Raw genomic sequence first — 16,858 nt, 5'->3', positions numbered from 1 at the left:
TCCATTGTGTGCATAGACCACGTTTTCTTTATCCGCGTATCGGTCCTTGGGTCCTTGGCTTGCTTGCACTTCCTGACTGCTGCAGACGTGGTGTGCAGAGGCCTCGGAGACCCTGCTGTGTGTCCTCGGAGGGGGGGGGAAGTGGTGCACGGAAGCGGCCCGTGGGCTCCTACGGTCGTTCTGGGTTTATTTTCCAGAGGAGCCCCGTGCTGTCACCCAATAGCTGCAGCATTTCGCGTGCCCACTGACGGTGCAGAGGGGTTCTGTTTTCTCCACGCTCTTACCGACACCGTTTCTCGTGTTTTTGACAGTGGCCGTCTTGGTGGGTGTGAGGTGGGGTCTCGCTATGGGTTTGACGTGGGTTTCCCTGATGGCGAGCGATGCTGAGAATCTTCCTGTGTGCCTGTTTATTAGTTTACCTCAATCCTGTCTGTAAAGGCCATGTCGCCAAATACGGTTAGTTCTAAAGTACTTGGGGGCAGGACTGCGACATGGGGGATGAATTCTGTCCCCCCCCGTCCGCCACCAGCCGTAACTCTTCGGAGCCCCGCTAAAACAGATTTTTAAAAATGATACTTCCTGGTGTTGGTGATGAGGGGGGAGATGGTCACTCTTTTGGGGTCTTTTCCAAGGGCAGTGTGTCAAAAACCTTAAAACTTCCTTTTGAATGAGCAAATTCATTCCAGGAGTTTATCCTGAGGCTATAACCTGCGTATGAAGATAAGCTATCAAAAGTGAGGAATGGGGCGCCTGGATGGCTCAGATGGTTAAGCGTCTGCCTTCGGCTCAGGTCATGATCCCGGGGTCCTGGATCGAGTCCCACATCGGGCTCTCTGCTGGGTGGGGAGCCTGCTTCTCCCTCTGCCTCTGCCTCTCTCTCTCTCTCTCTCTGACTCTCATGAATAAATAAATAAAACATTTAAAAAAAAAAAGTGAGGAATGACCTCGATGTTCCACAGAAGATGGGCTTGTTGCTTCTGTGTTGTGGAACATTCATGTGTTGGGCTAGCCGCAACCATCACTAATGATGGAGACACGGTGGAAAGCAGTCCAGGGTACATTGGGGAAGAAGGTTCTAGAACCTAGTATGCCCACATGTGCAGTGATGCTGACGCCCTGGCTCTGCGGCCCATGGGCTGGGTGCCCTTGGACTAGGCTCTTCACCTCCTGGTCCCCCTCTGCCACATCCCTCACCCCAGGGATGCCCCGACCAGAAGAATCAGCTGGGGGCGGTGGCAGGTGCACGCCACCTGTTCTGCTCTGACCGTGCTGATTCGATAGATCAGAGTTCATGCCTGGAACTCTGGTTTTCTCAAAAAAGAAAAATATCACAGCGGGTGGCTTTCGTGTTACGGGGCATGTGGGAAGCACCTGTTTTAGAGTCCTGCCTGGCTTGGGGGTTCTGGGCTTGGCCCTATGTGTGCAAACATGGGTGCAGCTTGACTGCTGGGTGTGTCCTCCTGCTGGTCAATGGCCCCTCTGCCCACCCAGCCTGGCCAGGGTGCAGGGATGCGGGCGTCTCTGCGTTCCCATCCCCCCGGCATGAAGGTGGGGGTGCAGGGACGGAGGGGCCTCTGTGCATCCCCCGGTCATGAAGGTGGGGGTGCAGGGATGAGGGGCTTCTGTGCATCCCCCTGGCATGAAGGCCAGGTTGCAGGGTGTTCTGTCCATCTGAGGACAAAGGAGCCTGGAGCTTTTTTTTTTTATTTTAAAAGATTTTATTTATTTATTTGATAGAGTGAGAGAGCACAAGCAGGGGGAACAGTAGAGGGAGAGGGAGAAGCAGGCTCCCCGCCAAGCAGGGAGCTCGATGCGGGGCTCAATCCCAGGACCCTGGGACCATGACCTGAGCCGCAGGCAGACGCTTAACCATCTGAGCCACCCAGGCGCCCCTGAGCCTGGAGCTTTGTAAATACCGGCTGTTACTCTCAGGGAGACACCAGTTCAGCATGGGGCTCTCATGGCCAGTCTGACATGTCCTGGGGCACACAGACACCCGGAGGACAGACAGGGGGTTCTGGGGTGTCCTAGGGAGTGTTTGGGCCCAAGGGACATGTGGGCTCACTAGAAGGAGTGAGGGGTGTCCGGGGAGCCGGCACTGGAGAAGCTCCCACCTCCGTGTCTTGCTCTGAGGAAGAACACCCAGGCTGCTTCTCCGTTTCCTCCTCTGGTAGGAAGCAGTCACGTGGGCTTCCTCACTTCCTGGCTGATGTCCCAGAGGGAGAAGGTGGTTGGCCACAGTCTGGGGTCCAATCACCTGTGATGGGAGGGGAAGGGCTGCCCCCGGTGCCCCCAGGAGGGAATGGCCCTGTAGGAGGCAGGCCCGTCCAGGTGTGCGGGAGGCTTCTGGAGGGGAGAGCACAGCCTGGGCTGTGGTGTTGAATCGCGTGGGCCACGCCAGATGTTGAACCTCCGTGGGGTCCCAAGCGTGGTGTCCGTCTCCCCGGGGAGCTTGTTAGGAATGCAGCTCAGGCTGCACCACCTGAGTCAGAAGGTCGGGGGGGGTTGGCATGCCCCATGTGGGGGACGCCGATGCTGCTCAAGCGTGAGCCCCCCTCACTGGTCTTGTCTGGTTTGCTCTTCCCTGCGTGTGAGTCTCGCTGGCTCTGGATGGCATTTCATGAGCGAGGTTCAGGGAAGTTGGCTCGCTCACCTGCGATCCCCTTAGATCTCCTGATTCCAAGTTCCAGGTGACGGGATGGAGGGGTTGGTCCATTATCTTTGTTGTGATGGGCAGGTGAGGGGGTGGCAGAATCCCTGGGAGGGTCACCTGCCTTCCTGAGCTTACCCGGAGGGAAGCAGGGATGCCCCGAGTGATCTGTCTGCATCTGGGTGTCTTGTGTGAGGGGCGGCCCGAGGTCAGGGTGAAAGGGCACACAGGAAGCTACCCTGCTCTGGGGGCCCTCCCAGCATCTGCGGGACAGCACCTGCCAGGCCCGCTTGGCCTTCCCCTCAAACTGGGCATGCTGGCCTCTGCCTTTTCACACACAGGCTGCTTGGGGTGTCAAATGAAACAACAAAACACTGGATTTAATGTTCTGTGAATAACCAGTTGGATTCAAACACCATTGGGAATCAGGGGGCTTGAATTGAACCCTTGTCCCCCCACCCCACCAGCCCCAGCAAGGAAGGAGAGGCGAAGGACTGGCGCAGGGAGGAGGTTGGGAGGGAGGGCAGGGGGCAGAGGTTGGGAGCCTCCCTCTGGGAGAAGCCGCCTCCCCAAGGCCTGTCTGGGGTCCGTTCTCTTGGTTCCTGCCTGCCCTTTGCAGCAGGCAATGAAGACGGCACTTCCAGGCGGGTCCTAGCAGAGCTGGTCTGCCGTTCCCGCGATGTCGGATCCAGTTTCTTACCGACGCCGGCCACAGCCTCACCGATGAGTTCCCACTGGGGGCAAACATGCACATACAAGCAAACCGCAGGCTCCAGCCGCTCCCAGCTCTTGATGTGCGTGTGTGCTACTTATGGACCTAGCAGGGGGCGTGGTTGTCACTCGGGCTGCCTGACCTGCGGTGCACCTGCTCCAGGGCTTAGGGAGAGGGGGAAGGGCGGTGAGCCCGGGGTTCAGGACCTGCCCTGGGAGGGCCTCCGTTCCCTCACCTGCAAAGGGAGGTGTTACCGGCTCCCTAGGGTTTGGGTGAGGAAGAGTTAGGGTGAGTGAGTGTTGATGCCTTTCCATGCTCTGCACGGCCGCCTTCCCCATCTTACAGACAAGGACGCTGAGGTTAAAGCAGACTTTCCCAAGGTCACAGATCCGGAGCGTGGGGTCAGGACTCGAACCCAGGTCTGCCCCACTCCCGACGCCTCCCCGAGGCCCTGCCCGTCACAGCCTCCACCAGGCTATGCGTGAAGCTCCTGGGAGTGCCTTCACTGTTTACATTTTTTAAGTTAAATAGACATAAAATCTACCATCTTGACCATTTTGAAGTGTACAGTTTAGTGGTGTTAAGTGCGTTCGTATTGTGCAACCATCATACCATCCACCTTCAGAGCTTTGTCATCCTCTGCCCGACCTGGAGCTCCATCCCCAGGGCACACCTGCTCCCCAGCCCTGTCCCTGGCCCCCTGTGCCCCCCATCTGCTTCCCGGCTCCATGGATCTGGCTCCTCCAGGGCCCTCGTGTGAGTGGAAACGTTCAGTGTTTGTGCTGTTGGGACGGGCTGATTTCACGGAGCGTCGTGTTCTCCAGGCCCATCCGTGCTGTAGCAGGTGTGAGAACGTCCTGAGTTTTAAGGCTGAGTGACACTCTGCTGCGTGCATGGACCCCATCTTGCATATCAGTGACAGCCTCGGCCTCCTCTGAGGGGAAGGAGGGGGCAGGGGCTGAGCCTCCCTTCCCTCACGGGAGGTCCTGCACTTTGGGGGGCCTTCCATCGCAAAACCCGGGGTGTCACCATGGAAGGTCCCAGCTGGCTGGCCAGATTCAGCAAATAAACCTATGGGAGACCCAGCTAAACTCAAATTTCAGATCATCACCGAAGGTACTTCTTGTATAAGTATGTCCCAGGCAGTTCATTCCCCCAAATTACTCATTGTTCCTGTGAGACTCAGCTTTAACTCAGCCTCCTGTGCTGTATCTGATAGCCCTGTCCCTAAGCCACAAGTAGAAGGGGCACCCTGGGTTTCCGGGAGAGAGTCCCTGCGATGGCAGTCCACTTGCAGCCTGAACTGGGACAGGAGGGCTGCTGTGTGGGCAGCAGGTCTGCCTGCCTGAACGGGCCTGCTACCCCCAGGCCTCCGCACTCCCACTGCACCCGGTCCCGGGTTCCCACTCACAACCCCGGTTGGTGCCAGCCATGGGGTCTCTGTCCCAGGGTGGGCATGCAGTTTGGCACAGAATCAGCCACAACCTTTGTCCCGCCCCCATGACTGCCCTTGCTTATAGCCAGGTTGACTCTGGGGAGTGGTGCAGTGGACGCTGTGGGGCAGATGGGTGCCCCCCCAGGGGGAAGGTGCCCACTGCCTGACACAGGCAGCCTGACGCAGGAAGAGCTCGTGGTCGGGCAGGGGTGGGCGGAGGGGAGAGGGGGTGGGGAGCACCCCTGCTGCTCCCCGTCTGCCCCTCCACTTGGGGCAGTGGGCTCAGGACTGCCTCCCCTCCGCAGGGCACACCCCCACCCAGCTTTGGGGTTGCCAAATGACTGAGCACTGTGCGGGGGTGCAAAAGCCCTCATCTCGGGGTGGGATGAATCCCACAGGGTGGCACTGAGAGGCGCATGTGGCTGAGACCACCACTGGCTTGGCTCCGCCCCGCCCTCCCTCAGCGACACCTTCAGGAGGGCATTGGTCTCAGGCTCTGCTTCTAGGACGCACCTGCCTGTGGGTCACTTTCAACGGATAGGCTGCTGTCTGCTGGAGCGTAGGGTTCCCAGGTCCTTTGTCCTGGCGCCTCGCCCCGGCCACCTCTCTCCCCACCGAGGCCAGGTGCCAGTCATGAGGAGAATAAGGTGTCAGGACACAAGGCCCTCCCCCTCTGGGGAGCTTGCAACCTGGTTGAGCAGGGAGACGTGTCCGGCAAAGCCGGGCATCCCCCGGAGTCTGCTGGGGAATGCTGGGTGTTGACCTGGATGCCGCGGGTCCTGTGTGGGCATGCGGTCAGCTCCACGGGCCGGGGTAGCCCGAGGCATTACTGAGGAGGGGGTGCCAGCTGGGTTGGATTGGGTGGGATTCGAATGGCAGGGGTGGGGATTGAGTAAGGGCAGGCTGCGTGGACACGTCTCAGGCAAGCCCATGAGAGGTCAGGACTTGTTCTGACTTGGGGTTGTGGGTGACAGGGACAGGGGTGACACATCCCTGACTGAAGTCCCTGGGGGCCACACGGCAAGGCTTTGGATTCCACACTTGCTTTGCGTCTTACCTCTGGTGTGTGGCGAGCACGTGAGGGAGAGGGCCTGGGTGGGAGACAGTAGGGCATAGTGGGGAGTGGGGCAAACTGGAGGGGCACCCCATCTCAAGGAGCGTGCTGCTGCCCTCCACTCCATTTTGCCATCTGAACACAAAGATCTAGGGTTGCCAGATCCTATCATTCTTTAGGAGAAAGAAGAGCTGAACTTTTATGTGAAACATCTTGATTTTGAAATGCTGGCAATTAATTTTTTATAAAAACCCTGTGGGACGAATAAAACTTGTATATTGGTGAGTTTCTGGTTTACAGCCCCTGTGGCAGTGAGTTGGAAGAGCGGTGGGACAGATTCACCCCATTTTCCCTGAAAAGCCCTTCCAGGGCGGGGAGCCCCTCAGTGGAGTCCGGCTGAGGCCTGGCAATAAGTCTAGGAACACAGCATGGACTCCACACCGAGGGCCGTTTTCCTCTCCCAGTGAGTTAGGGCATGAGGGCTTTCAGACTCCTACAGACGAGGAGACTGAGGGTCAGAGAGGTTCCCATCACACAACAAGTCAGTAGAGCAAGGATATGAGCCTGGTTTTATTATTTTTCCTTTTTATTCTGTTGTGGGAAGGTATTCTATATATTGTAGAATTTGCTGTTTTAACCACTCTTCACGCAGTTCACTGGCATGATAGTCACAGTGTCATGCAACCATTACCTCTATCTACCTTCAAAACTTCTCCGTCACCCCAAATAAACCGACCCCATTAGAGAACAACTCCCCGTTTCCCCCTCCCCCGGCCCCTGGCACCTGCCCTTCTCCTGTCTCTGAACTTGACTGTTGGGAGGGGCCTCACGTCAGGGTTCTCACATGGTGTCCGTCCTCCTGAGACCGGCTTCTTTCACCCAGTCCTCCAGGCGCATCCATGTAGCGGGTGTCCGTTTTATGACTGAATAATATTCCATTGTATGAACGGTCCCCCTTTTGTTTATGCATTCGTCCATCGACAGACGCCTGGGTTGTTTCCACCTGTTGGCTGTTCTGAATGATGCTGCTGTGAACGTGGGTGTGCAGATATCTCTTTGAGTTTCTGCTTTTCATTCATCCGGGGATGTCCGGTCTGCTGGTTGCAATGCCTTCATGTCCCCAAGTGCTTAAGATGTCCCCACTTACTGCTCTTCCAAACCCTTCTTGGATGCCTCCAGCAACTGGGAACTTACGCCCGGGGCAGCGTCCTCACACCCAGTTTGTAGCCCGGGTCTGTGTCCCCGTGGCTGGACTCCCGGGCCCCACGACTGTCGGGGGCCCCCCAGCAGCATGTGCCTCCTCCCCCTCCACGTGCAGGGGGAGCTCCAGTTCACTCCTGACTCTGCGTCAGACTCTGACACCTCCCTTTCCCCTCCCCAGCCTCTAAGAGAATGAGAGGCAACCGTGGGCAGCAGGGCGGAAGTGTCTTCACCAGAGACCACTGGGGATATAACCACGTTGTTCCGAGACAGAACCACGGAGGCTGGGTCCACCGTGTCCCGCCGCCCCCCGCGCTCACCCCTCTCTCCTTTTGTCTCCGCAGGGACCTACCAGGGCCAGTGGGTCGGTGGCATGCGCCAAGGCTACGGTGTGAGGCAGAGTGTCCCCTACGGCATGGCGGCGGTCATCCGCTCGCCCCTGAGGACGTCCATCAACTCTCTGCGCAGCGAGCACTCCAACGGTGCCGCACTCCACCCCGACGCCTCCCCGGCGGTGGCCGGCAGCCCGGCCGTGTCCCGCGGGGGCTTTGTGCTCGTGGCCCACAGCGACTCCGACATCCTCAAGAGCAAGAAGAAGGGGCTGTTCCGGCGCTCGCTGCTGAGCGGGCTGAAGCTGCGCAAGTCCGAGTCCAAGAGCAGCCTGGCCAGCCAGCGCAGCAAGCAGAGCTCGTTCCGCAGCGAGGCCGGCATGAGCACGGTCAGCTCCACGGCCAGCGACATCCACTCCACCATCAGCCTGGGCGAGGGCGAGGCCGAGCTGGCGGTCATCGAGGACGACATCGACGCCACCGCCACCGAGACCTACGCGGGCGAGTGGAAGAGCGACAAGCGCGCGGGCTTCGGCGTCAGCCAGCGCTCGGACGGGCTCAAGTACGAGGGCGAGTGGGCCGGCAACCGGCGGCATGGCTACGGCTGTATGACCTTCCCTGACGGCACCAAGGAGGAGGGCAAGTACAAGCAGAACGTCCTCGTCAGCGGCAAGCGCAAGAACCTCATCCCGCTGCGCGCCAGCAAGATCCGCGAGAAGGTGGACCGCGCGGTGGAGGCTGCCGAGCGGGCCGCCACCATTGCCAAGCAGAAGGCGGAGATCGCGGCCTCCAGGTAGGAGGCGCGGTGGGCGGGGCCGGGCGGCGGGGCCGGTCCTCAGGATGAGGCACGGGTGTTTCTCGAACTGTGCCCCGTGGAACCCGGGGGCTCCTCGGAGGTGCCTGGGGCGTGGGGGCCGGGCAGCGGTTGGTCTGACGGGGTTCTGGGCCCGACAGCCGTTCCTCCGACAGAGCAGAGTGCCCTTTGTTCCATGTGCTGGTGTTTCACATGGCGTAGCCGTGGGTAAAGAAGGTGCACCGTTCTGCCGGCGACACAAAGGTCTGATGTCGCCACGGCCGTGCTCCCGGCGCCGCGGGCATGTTGGGGAGGGAGGAAGCTGCCCTGGTTGTCCATGGGCCCCAGGAGACAGCCCCAAGCGCGGGGACCGGCTGGGGCCCGGCAAGGGGCCCATAGGACACTTGTGCCGTGGGCCAACAGCTGGTGTGAGATGCAGCCCTTCCTGAGTTGGGGTTCACAGGGCTGCTGGGCACTGAGCAGCAGGCCCTGGGTTGGCTGTTGGCGGGCACCATGTTGGCTTTCGCGGGGACTTTGGTGTTGGTGCAGGGCGTGGGCTCAGAGCTGGGAGAAGGGGCTCAGGGCCCGGTTGCCCGGAGCTGCAGGGGTAGGTAGGCGGGCGTCCTGGGGACGGCTTTAGAAGCCACACTTACCCAGGCTGGAGGCGTCTGGGAGGACAGCCCCGGCGTCTTTCTGGATGATTCTGTGTTCCCAGCCAGGGTCAGGAAAGCTCCTGGCTCCGTTAAGTCTCAGGCTGCCCAGCCTTGTCACTAATTAAAGTTTTAGTTCGTTTGGCTCTGGCTTTCCGTGACCTTTGATCCACAGCAGAAGAACAAAAACCATAGCTGGGGTTTATTGGCAGAATATCCGTGGCTCCCAACGTCTGAGGTTTTAGAGGGAGAGGAAATCCATTCTGAGAAGCCCAGAGAAAGATGCAGCCGCTCCCTGAGGACCAAGGTCCCACAATGCGCTTCCCTGTCCTCCCCCAGACGCGTCCGGGCATGGAAACAAACAGGACCAGCGTTTTTGACGACTCCCCTGGGGGTTTAAAATGAAATTAGGTGTAATAGTTATTTTTTCCATCCTAAATGTGACATTGCTCGCATAGAACACAGAACGTAGGAGGAGGACGGCGTCATCGCCTCTGGTCAGCTACAGCGTCCGGACAGCCTGGCATTTGGGTGCATTTCCCACCGTCCCGTTGTGTGTGGTGTGGTTTGTTGACTTCCGTGGACGAGAGCCCGTTCCAGGGCTGGGCGACCGCGTGGCCGAGGATCCGGTGTCCTCGCGGCAGCTCCCGTCTGGCTGCAGGTCCGTTCTCGGCCTCCAGGTCTCCTGCAGAAGTGACTTTTAAGTCCAGCGACCAGGAGAACATCCTTGGGACTGAAGACGTGGGACACAGGATAGTTTTTTGACAAATCCCACGGAAACGGGGGGTCGAGGTCATGTTGTGGGCAGAGCTCAGAGTCCGCACACCTGACGAGCTCCACTTAGGGCAGGTTTCAGTCTCAACCAGGAGTGACGGCCCCGGCCCGCGGTGAAGGTCCAAGGACTCAGTTGACGACAGCGCCGAGTATTGGGGCCGGCTCAGGGGGGCTGCTGACCCTGGTCCTGCTCAGGCCTATTGCTACTGAGCAGTCCGGGGAAGGTGCTTCCCCTCTCTGGGCTGGGTTCCCTGTGGAAGGACAGGATGGAGCACTGCACGGTGCCCTCCACCTGTGTGGGGCCTGGTGCAGGCCACTGTCACCCTCCCAGCCCCTCCCACCCTGAGGCCTTTTGGGGGAGTGGATGTGCCTGAGTGAGACTCTGAGCTGCATGGGCCTCTTGGTGCCCAGGATCACCCATCGGGGGCAGGGGTGACAGCGTCCTCTGTCCCTGCAAATAGGGACGAGGATGAGCCTCCCTTCCAGGCTGTGGGATGGGGCTATGCTTCCTGCATTTTCTCAACGGGCTTAGATTGGGGAAAAAAGAGGGCATGGGCCTCTGTCTTCGATAGCAAAGCCCACAGATGAGAGCTGGGTCCGTGTCCCAGACGCCCTGAGGCCCCCCCCCCCAACTGGAGTGTGAAGTGGCCTCGGTGGCTGCCGGTGGCTAGCCCCAGGTGGACTCTGGTCATTGTCACAGCCCTGAGACGCCCAGGCCATGCGGGCGGTAGCAGAGAGGGGCCCCACTCCCTCCTCGGGTCCCGGCTGGGCACAGGTTACCGAGGCAAGTCCACGAGAGACCATGTGGCGTCTCCTCCCCCGGGGGGCAGCTCTGTGGGGACAGCTGCCCAGCGGATGGGGACACGGCCTTTCCTGCAAAACATGGGTGGGGGGGCACACAGAGCTTGAGTTCTGAGAGGGGTTCCTGTATGTGGGCCCACAGCTGAAGGGGTGGCGGCGTCGGGGGAGTGCCCACAGCCCGGTTCCCAGTCCCCAGTCCCCAGTCCCCAGTCCCCAGTCCCCAGTCCCCAGTCTGTGCACAGGAATCGCTGGGGCTCTAAGGCACATGGAGCCCAGCCCCCCAGAGATGCTGGGTTCCTTGTCTGGGGTGCCGCCTGGGCTTAGAGCTCCTTAGGGCTTTCCAGGCCATCTTCCGGTGTCACCCACACCGGGGGTGGTAACATGCCAAAGGCGGGGCCCCACCCCAGAGCTGCTGGTTCGGGGGTCTGGGCACAGCCTGAGATCCTGCATTCCTCAGGAGTCACCAGCACGCCCCCAGGGCGGAGGTGCTGCAGGAGACGGGAAACGGGTAGGGGAGGGCGTGCCTGGTGGGTCGGTCGGTGGGGGGGGGGGGCGCGATCAGAGCAGAGGGCACTGCTGTCCTTCCCCTGTGCCTTTCTGTAGCGTTCTCTTCCCCCGTTGTGACTGACGGCCGCCCCCTGCCCTGTCACCGATGGGGGGACACCCTGGGTGCCCTCGAGGAGCCTGCTCCGAGCAGCGTGTATTCTGATGGACCTCAGTATAGTCGCCCCCCATTGTCATTCGCTCCAGCCCTTCCGTGAAGCATCCTTAACGGGACGTCAGAGGTGTCCCTCCGTGCTTGCTGCCTCTCCATCACGCCTCCCGGGGCCCATGGCAGACACGACTGGCGATCAGCAACCCCCCAGCAGCATCTCGAGCGCCTGCTGGATGCCCAGGCCGATCCGGTGCCCCCGCAGTGGGGCCTCGGGGGTCCCGGTGGCTTTGGGCCGCTGTGAGGTCGCCGTCTGCCCCGTTCTTAGCGCGATCGTGGGCCGGGGGTGCCGCGTCCAGGCAGCCGGCCAGATCACCCGCGGGGATTACCTGCGGCACCTCTCCTCCTTCAAGGAAACAAAACCCTTCAGGACCTGGAACGTGTGTGTGTGTGTGTGTGCGTGTGTGTGTGGCTTGCTTTTTAAAAACATTTTATTATTAAAATGATATATCCATGCAAAAATAGTAAAGTAATAAAACAGATTGGTGTATGGTCACCGAATCCCACCAAGACCAGTTCATCCCCTTAGAGGCAATTACAGTGAGTCCCCCTTAACCTTGGGGGATCCGTTCCAAGATCCCCGGTGGATGCCTGAGCCGTGGACAGAACTGAGTCCCTTGTGCTGGGTTTTCCTAGACGTTGTACTTGTGAGGAAGCTTAGTTTATAGATTAGGTACAGAAAGAGATTAACAATAATAATGGAACATCGACAACCACATACCGTGATAGAAGTTACGCGAACGTGGTCCTTGTTGTCCCCCTCCCCTCGGTGCCGGGGTGGGGACATGCCCCCGTGCGGAAATGGAGTGCGTGGAATGACTTGGGTGTGGGACAAAGCATGAGGCCACCTCTGACCTCTGACCACGGGTCAGAAGGGAGATCACCTGCCTCCAGACCTCGACTGACTGTGGGCAGCGGAAACCTCGGACCAGGGGAGACTACTGTGCATTTTTTAAGTGGGCTGCATGCCCGGCAGAGAGCCCAACACGGGGCTTGAACTCACGACCCTGAGATCAAGACCTGAGCTGAGGTCAGGAGTCCGATACTTAACCGACGGGGCCGCCCAGGCGCCCCTGACAACTGTACGTTCTTGTCAGGCTTGTCTCTGTGTCTCTGCAGACCAGGGTCTCACACCCTCATGGTTCCCTGCTGCAGTGATGGGACCGTGCTGTCTGTGGCCCACTTTTTTCCTCACTTAGGTCGGGATATCCAGACCCGTGTGTTTCTCTGCCGGCTGCACGATATTCCATGACATGGATGCACCTTATGGGTCCAACCCTGACTCTGTGAATGAGTTTTGGATGCATCCGATCTCTCGGTCTTACGAACGAGGCCGCGGAGGCTGTTTGCCTGACCCACTTCGCTGCCGGCTTGCAGAGTTCTGCCCTGTAGCCTCCCGGAGCAGGCCTTGCTGGCTGAGGGATGCATGCGTTTAAAGTCTGGTGGATGCTGCCAGGTGGCCCGATTTACCATGGCAGGGGTGGGGTGGGGAGGGGTGGGGAGGGAGGGCCGCAACCAGACGTGGGGCGGCCTCGACGGACTGCTCTGTCATCGTTTGTCCCTGTTGGAGTCTGACTAATGCCCCAGAGATGTCGTCCTCCTGATCGCTGGGCCCTGTGGGTACGTGACCTTCCGTGACAGAAGGGACTTTGCAGACGTGAAGGGTTTTAAGAGGAGGGGATCGTGCAGGACTGGGGGCAGTGTGATTATAAGCGTCCTAGAGGAGGTGCGCACAGGCTCAGAGTCAGAAGGCCTGACATCGGAGGCAGAGGTGGGTGATGTGGCCTCTTGAAGAAGGGAGGAAACTGAGCCCCCCACCCCCAGCCTCTAGAAGGAACCAGCCCCGCCCGCCCTGTGACTCGGGCCGCTGAGATGCTGGCTTCTGCCCTCCAGAGACAAGCCGGTTAGTGCGTGCTGAAGCCCATTGTGTGGGCAGTGATTTGCCACAGCCCCTTGGGAAGGGCCTGCACTGCCTGTGCTGGCCAGGGGCGGGGACGTCACCCCCCCCCGTTCCCCTCTCTAGAAGGGGCAAGCCCGTCCCCTTCCCCCGCTGCCAGGCGGTCAGCTCTTCCAAGCCCTGCAGAGCTGGGCTCTCTGTGCAGGGTATGTGAGCTTCCTGCCTCCGGGGGAGGGCCGGCCACCTGCTAAGGACAGGCCTTGTGGTGGGCGAGCACCATCTGTTCTGGCTCTGGCCTCCCGACATGAAAACCGAAGGAGATGCTGGGGAGTGGGTGCTAGATCCTGGGAAGGGGCCGGGGCTGGCCGAGGGCTCGCCTGGGGGCGAGAGGCTCCTGCTTCCCAGGCTGCATGCACCCCCAAACTTTCGGTCCTGCCCCAGAAGTCCAGGGGCTCCTGAGCGTGGGCCTGTGTCCCGTGTCCTCTGGTGCCTGGCGGGGGCCGGCTCCTGCCCACACCGCCACCACACCATGCCCCGTGGTGCCTCACCCTCACACGGGGGTCAGGGGATGCGGGCTGTTGGATGTGATTAGGCTCGTGGCCTGTTCTGCTCCGCTGTGTACCACTCATCAGACAGAAGGCACAGAGCCTGTGACTCAGCCCCAGGCAGCGTTCCCACCTGGCACTCAGACAGGCACCTTGGATGACGTGGGAGACAGGAAGCTGGCCCCACACTGGCCACATGCAGGAGAGCCCTGCACCAGGGGTCCCGGGGCCCAGAGCAGGGCTGGGGGCCGTTTTGCCCGTCCTCTCCTGAGCTCGCCGCCTCTCCAGAGAAGCCGGTGCTTCTTACAGGGCCCTGTAGGGAGGGACTTCAAATCGGTCTCCGTGATCTGTCCCCAGACTTGGTGACTATCGGGTATTCCCCCTCAGTGGGACCCCCAGCCCTCCTGCTGCAGCGGGAGTGCGTTTCCTCCTCTTGGAGAGACGTGGTACATGGTCCTGCTGTGTGCAGCTCTCCAGCCTCCGGCGAGGCTCGTGAACTCCCCGGGCTGTGTCTTCCACTCTGTAAAATGGGTTGAAAACAGCGGTACCTGGTGGGGTCGCAAGGACAGGCAGGGGACGCCAGGTTGTCCTTCCTGGCACCTGAGAGCAGGCAGGGAGAGAGGTGCAGAGAGCAGAGCGAACCCCCTGCCCTTGACCCCCTGGTGGTCACTGAGCCTCCGTGTCCCCCGCCCCCGAGTGAGCTGCACCCTTGGTGCTGGGGACGGCCACGTCCACGTCAGTCAGACCTGGACAGTGTGGTTTTATTGGGACTCGTTTCAGTCCAGCCTGGAATCCGGTGGGTGCTTGTCGCAAACTTCGCATTTGTTCCTGATTCCAACCCCCCCCGGCCGTGCTCTTTGCCGTGTGACTTTGGGGTCCCTCCTGTTAGAGGCTCGGCCACGTGCTTTGGTCAGTGGCATGGGGTGGGTGTGAGCCGGCCCCCAGCTCGCCCCTCTTGGGCCCCTGCCAGCACCGTGACAGCATGACCTGGGAGTGGGAGACCCTGAGAAGCCCCCGATGCACCGGCGAGAATAAATAGTCACTTTAAGCCACCTCCTTTGGGGGGATTGCTACCTGGTGCCTAGCTGACTGATACACACCATCCTGCGGGTGGTTCTGGAAAGAAGGAGTCTCTGCTGCGCCCCAGCCATGCTGCACTGTTGACCCTTTGGGGAGAACACTCCTGATCTTCCCCATGTGAGTGTCCTGGGGCTGCCATGACAAAGTGCCGCCCTTGGGGGGGGGCCCTGAAACAACAGGAAGCTAATCTCTCCCAGCTCTGGGGGCAGAGGTCTGAAAACAAGGAGTGGGTGGGGCTGCACTCCTTGTGGAGGCTCCCAGAGAGGGTCCTTCCTGCTGCCTCAGCTTTGGGGGTCCCAGGGATTTCTTGGCTGGTGGCCACGTCCCCGCAGGCTCTGCCTCTGTCCTCATTTGCCCTCTCCCTGTGTTGGTGTCTGTGTCCCCTCTTCTTACAAGGACACATCCTTGAATTGAGGAACACCCTAGCCCAATCTGACCTCCTCTTAATTAGATCTGCAAAGGCCCTATCCCAAGTAAGGTCACGTTGAAGTTCTGGGTGGATGTGAATCTGGGGGTGGCCGGAGGGAGGGGTACGTCCTGATTCAACCCGCGGCACTCTGCACCACAGCTAGGCTCTTCCCGTGCTCATGAACCCCGGTCCGCCTGCTCCTTCACCTCCTGCAGGTCACAGCTCCTGTCTGGGGAGTCAGCCTGTTCTCCAGAGAGCTGGGATCGGAGCTCACCACACACTCACTCAGGGCCCCGTCCCCCCTCCCCGCAAAGTGTCTTTAGTTCTTGGGGTCCCGTGGCCCTGCCTCAGCTTTCCTGGAGTTTTCCATGAAGCAACATTCACCCAAGGCATGCGGTGTGTGGACCTCACCAATGGCGAGATGGTAGGGGGGTTATCCCGTCACTGACGGAACCTGCCACGGCTCTCAAAACACCCCAGCCACTCCTCCGACTTGAGCTTCAGGGCTCCCACCCGCTGCCGCCCCCAGACTGTGACCTGGGCGTCCCCCTGCCTCTCCCAAGTCCCACCAACGGGCTCTGCCAGCCAGTGAGCCGCCCAGCCCGGCTAGCGCCCAGGGAAGGGCCACCCTTGAGCGTGAGAGTCACGGCTTCCAGGCTGCCACCCTCGAGGCTGGAGGGAGAAGTGAGCGGGGATGAAAATAACGGGCTGGCGGCGGCGGGGGGACCCCTCCCAGCAGGAGCACGCCGCTGAGCTGAGTCTCCGCTCTGGAAGGATCCTTATAGTTGGCATGACAGCTCCTAAACGTAGTCTTCAGGGGATTTCGAAGAGCAGTTTGACTACTTGTGGTTTTCTCCTGACCTAGGTCTGTGTAAAGTGGGACTTGGCCGTGGTAATCAGGACTCCATTGCAAGCAACAGAGTCACAACTCAAATAAGTTCAAGACGAGAGGGGCTGGGTTGGTTCTTGTTTTGTGGGCTGCTGTCAGGCATGGCTGGGTCCAGGAGTTCAGATGATGTCAGCGCTTTCTCCCTCTCGGCTCTGCTTCCCTCTGTGTGTTCATGTCCTTTTCCAGCAGGTTCCCTGCATGGGGCAGGAAAGACCAGCAGGTCTGTGCTCACGTAATCCTTGTAGTTCTCAATCCAGAGGGAAGGAGAGAGCATTCTGACCAGCACGCACGTCGGAATGATCCGGAAAGGCTCTGAGCGGCCAGACTGGGTCACGTGTGCACCTCCAGCGTGATGCAGGGGGTGGAGGACCGATGCCGTGACTGCCGCAACGTGGAGTGGGGGAGGGACAGTCGGGGCACGTGAACCCTGCCCCAGCTTCGGTAGGGAGCAGGGCAGAGATTCACGTCCTCGTGTGGGTGATGGATGCGGGCGAGCCGAGGCCCATCTCCTCCTACCGAGACGGGTTCCCCTGAGGTCCTCAGGTTCATCCACGTTGTAGCAGGTATCAGAGGGTCGTTCCTTTCTGTGGCCGAGTAGTATTCCCGCGCACGGATGCGCCGCATCCATGCATCCTCTCCCCCGTGGGCGGGCATTTGGGTTGTTTGCACCTTTGTGACGAATTCCGCTGCCATGCACATTCACATACGGAATCTTGTGCGGACGTGTTTGCAGTTCTCTCGGGTGTCCACCTAGGAGCAGAATTGCTGGGCAGCATGGCGATCCTAGGTTTAACTCTTGGGGAGTCTGCCGTGCTGTTTGCCACCGTGGCCGCCCTGTGTTAGGTTCCCACCGGCAGCGTGGGTGGATTCTGGTTTCTTCCTGTCCTCGCTGGCTCTCGTCACTGTTGGTCTGCTTCTCACCGTCCCC

At 60.1% G+C, this 16,858-nt stretch overlaps 1 protein-coding gene across 7 annotated transcripts in view; it reads left to right on the top strand.

Annotated features, from left to right (window-relative positions):
* Nucleotides 1–16,858, top strand: part of JPH3 (junctophilin 3) — a 138,143-nt gene that overhangs the window by 95,766 nt on the left and 25,519 nt on the right. For all 7 annotated transcript variants that reach the window (XR_014140756.1, XM_081806259.1, XM_081806257.1 and 4 more), the window contains one exon: nucleotides 7,396–8,173. Coding sequence is in view for 6 of the 7 variants with exons in the window: in XM_081806256.1 (XP_081662382.1) it covers nucleotides 7,396–8,173 (778 nt within the window). In the remaining variant the exon portion in view is untranslated. The remainder of the gene's footprint in view (nucleotides 1–7,395; nucleotides 8,174–16,858) is intronic.

This window comes from Leptonychotes weddellii, chromosome 16 (assembly GCF_054177405.1).
Source record: "Leptonychotes weddellii isolate Sample4059 chromosome 16, ASM5417740v2, whole genome shotgun sequence".
Taxonomy (NCBI): Eukaryota; Metazoa; Chordata; class Mammalia; order Carnivora; family Phocidae; genus Leptonychotes; species Leptonychotes weddellii.
This window is presented reverse-complemented; position numbering and strand designations above follow the sequence as displayed.